General features: G+C 47.7%; 1 protein-coding gene across 1 annotated transcript in view; it reads left to right on the forward strand.

Moving 5' to 3' along the window:
• Positions 1-6716: 6716 nt before the first annotated feature.
• Positions 6717-9103, forward strand: part of CRTAP (cartilage associated protein) — a 21725-nt gene continuing 19338 nt past the window's right edge. The window contains exon 1 of the mRNA XM_008070151.1: positions 6717-6862. Coding sequence (XP_008068342.1) covers positions 6779-6862 — 84 coding nt within the window. The 5' untranslated portion in view covers positions 6717-6778. The remainder of the gene's footprint in view (positions 6863-9103) is intronic.

A 9103-nucleotide genomic window follows, 5' to 3' on the forward strand; every position in this document is an offset into this window, starting at 1 on the left:
CACTCCAGTCTGGGCGACAGAGTGAGACTCCAACTCAAAAAAAAAAAAAAAAGGTTGGCTCATACAAGCACCATTTTTTAAGCTATAAATGACTTGTCTAATTCTTTTTTGTATAGCTTTTGGCAAATACAGTCTGAACCAAATTTAAGTCACATAATAAGAGGGAAACATTTTATTTTTAACCTGGAGAATACGAGAAACTCCGATTCCTATGATTGCCCTGAATTTGAACAAGTGACATAGGGAGGAGGGAGAGAGCAGTTTACCCAATGTTATCACGAGGCATGGGCTTTCTTCTTCATCATGGCAGACTCAAGAAGTTAGGATGGGCCGGGCTCAGTGGCTCAGCCTGTAATCCCGGCGCTTTGGGAGGCCGAGGTGAGTGGATTGCCTGAGCCCAGCAGGTCGAGGCTATGATAGTCAGGAGTGTGCTACTGCACTCCAGTATGGGTGATAGAGTGAGTCTCCAACTCAAAAAAAAAAAAAGGACTAGGATGATTGTAGCTTCTATTTTTAAAATCTTTTATTGATTGATTGATTGGCAGATTGATTGAGTTGGAGTCCTACTCCATTGCCCAGGTTGGAGTGCCATGGCATGCTCACAGCCACCCCAGCATCGACCTGCTAGATTCAGGCGATCCTTCTGCTTCAGCCTTCCACGTAGCCGGAACTACAGGCACGCCACCATGCCTGGCTAATTTTTATAAATTTATTGTAGAGATGAGGTCTCACCGAGTTGCCTAGACTGGTCTCGAACCGCTGGGCTCAGGCAGTCCTCGCCTCTGCCTCCCAAAGTGCTAGGATGACAAGTGTGAGCCACCACGTCCCACTGATGTTTATATTTCAAAGTCTCTTTATGGATGGGGAGAAAATGATTGGTTACAGGCATGTACATTTGACCTGGCACCTGAAGGGTGGGGGCTGATGCAGGAGTGAGATGGTGCTGCCTGTAGTAGCAGGATTTGGGTAAATGTGACTGTGCTGTACTGACTCACAGTCTCTGTTCCAGCGATGAAGGACAAATATCTGAGTTGAACACGGAAATAGAGATGGTGGTTCCAACTATCAGAGTGAGACAAGGAGGCCTGGATGTGTGATCTTGTAGAAAAGGGCCATGCTACAGGTGTGTAGGCCTCAACCTCACCATAGGTTTCACGTCACCAGCTAATGGTAGGTTCACATCATTAGCTTTCTTTGGGTTCTGTCCATGGCTGCCGTCTTCCACGAAATGCTTGTCCTTCGCCTAGGCCAAGCACTTCATCAAATCCCTTAATGAGGCCGGGCGTGGTGGCTCACACCTGTAATCGTAGCACTTTGGGAGGTCGAGGCTGGAGGATTGCTTGAGCCCAGGAATACGAGACCAGTCTGGGCAACATGGGGAGACCTCGTCTCTACAATAACAATAATAATGATGATGATAATAATAATAATAATAAAAAACAGGTGTGGTGACACGTACCTGTAGTTCCAGGTACTTGGAAGGCTGAGGTGGAAGGATCACCTGAGCCCAGCAGGTCAAGGCTGTGGTAACCATGTTCCTTTTTTTTTCTGGAAAGGCTCCATCCATTATTAGCCCACCAATTGTGTCTCCAGCTAGTTTGTAGCTTTCCACCCTTCTTCCCCTCTGATGGGCTTCATTTATGGTATTTTACTTATTTTTGAGTGAGAATCTCACTTTCAACAAGGCTGGAGGACAGAGGCACAATCACAGCTCACCGCATCCTGGACCTTGTGGGCTCAGGTGATCCTTCGGGCTCAGGCCATGCTTCCGCTTCAGCCTCCTGGGTACCTATAGGAGAGCACCATTACCCCCCTAATTTTTTGTGTTTTTTTGAGTTGGAGTCTCACTCTGTCACCCAGGCTGGAGTGCCGTGGCACGCTCACGGCCACTGCAGCCTCGACCTGCTGGACTCAGGCGATCCTTCCGCCTCAGTCTTCCAAGTCGCTGGAACCACAGGCGCACACCACCACACCCAGCTAATTTTTCTATTTTTGTAGAGACGAGGTCTCCGCATGTTGCCCAGGCTGGTCTCGACCTCCTAAGCTCAAATGATCCTCCCTCCTTGGCCTCCTTGAGAGCTAGGTATCACCATGTTCTTGCCACAGCACTCCAGCCTGGGTGACGGAGTGAGACTCTGACTCAAAGAAACAAACAAATAATTAATAAACATATTAGCTGGGTGTGGTGGTGTGTACCTATCCTCCCAGCTACTCAGGAGGCTGAGGTGGAAAGATGCCCTGAACCCAGGAGGCAAGGCTGAGGTGAGCTGTGATCGTGCCACTGCAGCCTGGGTGACAGGGTGAGACCCTGCCTCCCACCAAAAACCAAAATATGTTAATGAGTGCTGAGTTCTGAACTGGACAGAGCTGGCTGGATATGGACTCTGATTGCCTAGAAACACAGGGCTTACCACCACTTCAGGGCTGATTTAGGGAGGCTCAAGCAGGTAGTTGTCTCTCAGGAACCCATGGCAGGGTGGGTACTCCCCTGCCCCTACCTTCTCCAAAACCTGCCTGGGGTCCGTCAGTGGTTGAGCTGCCAAGATGCGTCTCCATGTTAGCTTCAGAGCCCGAGGTGAAGTAGATCGAGTCACTCCTCTTCAGGGAGAGGTTCCATGCGGAGGGAGGTTTAGCAGGGCCTGAGGTGGGTGGAGGGAATGAGAAAAGAAAGACAAAGAACAGCAGGATTGGGAGGTCTCTCACCTCAAAAGGTGAGAGCAAGTTTATTCTCACAGCATGTTTTTTATATAGGGCAAAACTACATAAACGAGAAATATCTTAATGCTAGCATCAGCTGGGAAAAAGGTCAATATTTGTGACTTTCTTGGCAAGCTTACTATAGCACTAACATCTTTGTTTTTTGAGTCTAAGCAAAACCATTAACATCTGTGTTCTTTGAAGTTCTGAGTAAAGTTATTATTGAAGCAGGCTACATCCAGTCTACGCAGACTAGAGGTCACAGCACCTGAATTCTACTAAATCAACATTCCCAGGGCCAAACATCGAGAGAAGAAAACACTGGCCAAGCTCTTGTTGGAGCCAGGCCAGAAACACAAGGACCTTGTCAAGCTTATGTCCTCGTTTCCTTCGGTTCCATTTTGTAAAACTCACATCCTAAGTTGGACACCTTAAAAATCCCACTCTGACTTGGGCAACATAGCGAGACCTTGTCTCTACAAAAAATTAGCCAGTCACGGTGGTGTACACCAGTAATCCCAGTTACTTGGAAGGCTGAGGTGGAGGGATCGCCTGAGCCTAGGAGGTCGAGGCTGCAATAGCCATGAATGTGCCACTGCACTTCAGCCTGGGTGGCAGAGTGAGAATCCAACTCAAAAAAAAAAAAAAAAATCCCACTCGGAGACCCGGTTCAGTGGCTCAAGCCTATAATCCCAGCACTTTGGGAGGCCAAGGCAAGAGGATTGCCTGAGCTCAGGGGTTTGAGACTAGTCCGGGCAACTTGGCGAGACCTCGTCTCTACAATAAATTCAAAAATTAGCCAAGCATGGTAGTGTGCACCTATAGTTCTGGCTACTTGGAAGACTGAGGCGGAAGGATCGCTGGAGCCCAGTAGGTCAAGGCTGCGGTGGCTGTGAGTGTGCCACCATACTCTAGCCTGGGTGATGGAGTGAGACTCCAACTCAAAAAAAAAAAAAAAGAAAAAAAAAATCCCAGTTCATGTCCCTCTTTCTAAGTGCTCTTCTGAGAATGAGAGACTCTGTTTTCACTGGAAAATTCTTAGAAAGGCTGCATTCATACCCCATCCCTTCCTTCTAGCTGCAGGGGTGTGAAACTTTCTGAAGGACTCTTTCAAAGTCAGTCCTGTTCTGGACCACTTACTGGCATTCCCAAAAATGTCAGCATTGACTTCTGGGAGTTTGTCCTCCTCACCACACACAGCTTCTCTCATGTGGCTACTGCCATTGTCTCCAAAGGACTTGGCTCCCATTCTGGGGTGATTTGGACAGATACGTGATACCCTATGATTCTCAGAACCCAGGGTCTATCTAGTATCCCTTTATTTTCTCTCCCTAAACCGAATTCCCTCATTCCTGACTCCAGGCATCCCTCTGGATTGGCTGAAGGAGTCTCTGCTCACACGCACAGGTACTTACCCTTCCCCCTGCCAGGCTGTGCCAAGATTTCATCAACATGGGGGACCTTCTGGTAGTGGGTCACGTGGGCTTGCTGGGAGGCCTCTGCCTCCCTCTGAAACCCACAACAAAGATGTTCTTCCTGCGGACTCCTGTCTTGGGCATGGTCCACTGGTACAAGACCTGCTGATTCTGCCAATCCCAAGGAAACTATTTTCTAGCCTGGGGGATTCCCTCTTTTCCCCTCTTCTTTCAGGCCAGTCAGCACCCTTCTCAAACCTGCCAAGTTCTTTCATGAGCACAGGCTGGCTTTTTTTTCCTCCCCTCTACATGTTCAGAGAAACTTCTTTAGTAATGAACTATAGAAATAATCTCTCTTTGGTTTTTGTGTGATGGGTTATTGCTGGTTCTGACCAGAACCCACCTCCCCTGAGGCAGTGAAACTCAGAATCAGCTGACCACTGCATCATTAGAGAGAAGACAGAAGGGAAAAGAGAGGAAAATATGAATTAATTTTGTGAAAATGTTAAGTGATCATAATGTCATTATTTCTTTTTTTTTTTTTGAGTTGGAGTCTCACTCTGTTGTCCAGACTGGAGGGCAGTGGCTGCTCCCGGCCACCGCAGCCTCGACCTGCTGGGCTCCGGCGATCCTTCCGCCTCAGCCTTCCAAGCAGTCGGAACTACGGGCGCACGCTACCATGCCCAGCTGATTTTTTGATTTATTGTAGAGATGAGGTCTCGCCAAGTTGCCCAGGTGGGTCTCGAACCCTCGGGCTCAGGCAATCCACTCACCTCAGCCTCCCAAAGGCGCGAGATTACAGGCTGAGCCACCAAGCCCAGCTTCATTATTTCAAATCACAAATACTTGTTGTGCCCTGCCTTGTCCCAAGGACTATGCCAGGCACCAAGAATGCAGACATGAATGACACATGGCTGGGCCCTCCAAGGATCCTAGTGTGATAGGGGAGAGATATTAGCCAAGATTACAGGGAGGTGTAAAACACAGGAAGACAGAACCCAGGGGTAAAGAAAAAGAGAGGCTCTTAGGCCAGGTGGTGGTGGCTCACGCCTGGAATCCCAGCAATTTGGGAGGCCGAGGCAGGAGGATTGCTTGAGCCCAGGAATTTGCAACCATTCCGGGCAACATAGCAAGACATTTTCTCTACAAAAATAAAAAAATTAGCCAGGCGTGGTAGTGCATGCTTATAGTTCCAGCTACTTGGGTGTCTGAGGTGACAGGATCATCTGAGCCCACAAGACTGAGGCTATAGCGACTGTGATCATGCCACTGCCCTCCAGCCTGGGTAACAAAGTTAGACCCCCAATTCAAAAAAAAAAAAAAAAATTAAAAAGAAAAGGAAAGAAAGAGAGGCTCTTAATTGAGGCTCCTGAGAGACAGGGAGAACTTAATGGAATGCATGGTTTGTGAAGGCAGGGATTTTTTTTTCTTGTTTCGTTTATTGTTAGAGACCCACATTCTAGGAACAGCATCTGCATATGGGGAGCACTCAACAAACGTTAGCTGTGTGAATGGATGAGTAAGTGAGGAGGTGGCTGTAGAGGTCGACGAGAACGTAAGCAGACGGCTCTGTGAAAGATCTGGGGAAACATTAATATATTTGTCAAAGTCCCAGCAGAAAAGATGTGGTACATACAGTCCTATTGGGTAATTTGAGGAAAGTTTAAGAAGGTGGTTATTTACAATGGTGTACGCAGTGTGTAGTGAACCCACAAAGGACAGAGCAGTACCCCGGAGCTAGTAACATGGGGTATGACCACCCCTGCACCAAAAGGGGCTGAGGAGAGAGCAATTATTGGAACCTTGAAGGAGGGAGACTATATAGAGGGGGCCACCTTGAGAGGAGCTGTGAGCTTCAGTTAAGGGACATAGCAGCCCCAGGTGACTGTGCAGAGAGGGCACCAGGAGATGAAATACAGTAAGTCCCCTACATATGAACCTTCAAGTTATGAACTTGCAAAGATGCGAGCCTATGTTCACATGTCCAGTCATGTAAGTTTTTTCATGTGTCTGGTATATGTTGTCATGTATGAGCATCCTCTACAAGTAGTTGTGCTTTTGTGTACTTACTGTACAATACTGTATATTTGTTTTTTATGTATTATTTGTGTTAAAAGTATTATAAACCTATGACTGTACAGTGCTATACAGCCAACTGTGTTAGTCGGGTTCCTAGGCTAACTCTGTTGGACATCTGAATAAATTGGACACACTCTTGGAACGGAACTCGTTCATATGTAGGGGACTTACAGTAACCCAACCTTTTTCTCTTCTCTTCCTTCATTCTTCTACTTGGACTTCTCATTGGTGAACCCCCTCAGAAGACAGAGATCAAGGGAGTCTGTTGTAGTTCACAGAGGCCAGCCTCCTCGCTCACAGACAGAGGGAAGAAAGGCACACTGAGGCTATCCGTCAGGGAATAAACACTTGTCCAGAGTGACTGGTCTGGTTTTGATGGGCTTGGGAAATCACGGAACCTTTAGTTGGAAACATTATCTGGCAACACAAAGTGACTGAAGGGCTGAACAGACATTCTTGCTGTGCAAAAATCACTGCTCAGCGTCCATTGAGTAGCTTTTATTTTTCTTCTTTGTCCTTAGGCAAATAATCTCCCGAAAGCCATTGCAGCTGCCCACACCTTTCTACTGAAGCATCCCGATGACGAAATGATGAAGAGAAACATGGCGTATTACAGGAGCCTGCCTGGTGCCGAGGACTACATTAAAGACTTGGAAACCAAATCGTATGAGGTAGATTTGGATTTTTACACAGCCGTTAGTCACAACGTGGACTGGTAAAGAAGTGCATCTCCGGCCGGGCTCGGTGCCTCAGCCTGTAATCCCAGCACTTTGGGAGGGCGAGGTGAGCGGATTGCCTGAGCCCGCGGGTTCGAGACCCGCCTGGGCAGCGAGACCTCATTTCTACAATAAATCAAAAAATCAACCGGGCATGGTAGCACATGCCTGTAATTTTGCCTACTCGGAAGGCTGAGGCAGAAGGATCGCCAGAGCCCAGCAGGTCGAGGCTGCGGTGGCCGGGAGTGGCCACTTGCACTCCAGTCTGGGCGACAGAGTGAGACTCCAACTCAAAAAAAAAAAAAAAAAGAAGTGCATCTCCATAAGCAGCTACTGATATCTAAGGACCTTTAGTGATTTTTGGTGACATTTGAGGAATATTAACGACAGTGGAAATGATTGACATTTTAGTACAAAGTTGATCCATTTAACAATGACATTTTATGTTTCATGAGCGTTTTAAAAGTTACTCCTCTGCTAGGCTCAGTGGCTCATGCCTGTAATCCCAGCACTTTGGGAGGCTGAGGCGAGTGGATTACCTGAGCCCACGGGTTCGAGACCAGCCCGGGCAACTTGGCGAGACCTCGTCTCTACAATAAATAAAAAATTAGCTGGGTGTGGTAGTGCACGCATGTAGTTCCCGCTACTTGGAAGGCTGAGGCAGAAGGATCGCAGGAGCTCAGCAGGTGGAAGCTGGAGTGACCATGAGTGTGCTGCTGCACTCCAGCCCAGGCGATGGAGTGAGATTCCAACTCCAAAAAAAAAAGTAAATAAAATAAAATAAATGTAAACAAAGAAATATAAATTTCCAGTTTTGATGAAACTAGGAGGTCTGCATATATTTGTTAAATTAAAACAAAAAAATTTTGGCCAAGCTCAGTAGCTCATGCTTATAATCCCAGCACTTTGGGAGGTGGAGGTGAGAGGATTGGCTGAACCCGCAAGTTCAAAACCAGCTTGGGCAAGTTGGCAAGACCGCATCTCTACAATAAATAAAAAATTAGCTGAGCATGGTAGTGCATGCCTGTAGTTCCAGCTACTTGGAAAACTGAGGCAGAAGGATAACCTGAGCCCAGCAGATCAAGACTGTGGTGGCCTTGAGCGTGCCACTGCCCTCTAAGCCTGGGAAACAGAGTGAGACTCCAAATAAAAAATAATTTTTTTTTTTTAGAGATAGAGTCTTGCTCTGTCACCCAGGCTGGTTTTGAACTAATGAAGCTCAAGCGATCTGCCTCCCCTGGCCTCCTAAAGTGCTGGGATTACAGGTGTGAGCCACTACGCCCAGCTACAGGCTCTGTCCTCTCTCTGCCTGGCTTCCCTCTTGCTGCCACCCTGTGCCCTTCAGTTCTCTGCCTGTCTTTTTTTTTTTTGAGTTGGAGTGTCACTCTGTTGCCCAGGCTGGAGTGCAGTGATACACTCACCACCACCCCAGCATTGACCTGCTGGGCTCCGGTGATCCTTTCACCTCAGCCTTCCAAGTAGCCAGAACTATAGGCGTGTGCTACCATACCCAGCTAATTTTTCAATATATTGTAGAGATGAGGTCTTGCCAAGTTGCCGGACTGGTCTTGAACCCACAGACTCAGGCAATTCACTTGCCTCGGCCTCCCAAAGTACTGGGATGACAGATTGAGCCACCGAGCCCAGCCTTTGTCTGTCTTATTTCAGAAGATGCTGCTGGCCTAGAAGGTTTAAAGCAATTCACTCTCTTTACCTGGGGCCTTAACGTTGGTGAAAATTTGTAGTTCAAGGGGTGGCCCTCAGATACTCCCATTCAGGAGGCAGCTGGAAAGGAACTCCCAAGTGGAGAGTCCTGGGGCTTATTTAAGGCCTGCTCTGGGCTATCCAAGTTAGCAGGTTTTCATGTATATCCAGGGTCTCTACTTATTTCTCGGAGACCAAGCTGCCTCCTCAGTCCTAGTGATTTTTAAAAAAATTTTTTTTTTAAGTTCTAGAGTTGTGGGGTGCAAGTGGAGATTTATTACATAAGTAGGCTGCATGCAGGTAAAGTTTGGGCTTCTAGCTGGCCTTCTCTCTCCCGATAGTCAATTTATGTTTTTTTGTTGTTTTTTTTTTGAGTTGGAGTCTCACTCTGTTGCCCAGGCTGGCTGCTCCCGGCCACCGCAGCCTCGCCTGCTGGGCTCTGGCAATCCTTCCGCCTCAGCCTTCCGAGTAGCCGGAATTACAGGCATGTGC

Source organism: Carlito syrichta, unplaced genomic scaffold (assembly GCF_000164805.1).
Source record: "Carlito syrichta isolate Samal-C Ts95f unplaced genomic scaffold, Tarsius_syrichta-2.0.1 Scaffold313175, whole genome shotgun sequence".
Lineage (NCBI taxonomy): Eukaryota > Metazoa > Chordata > Mammalia > Primates > Tarsiidae > Carlito > Carlito syrichta.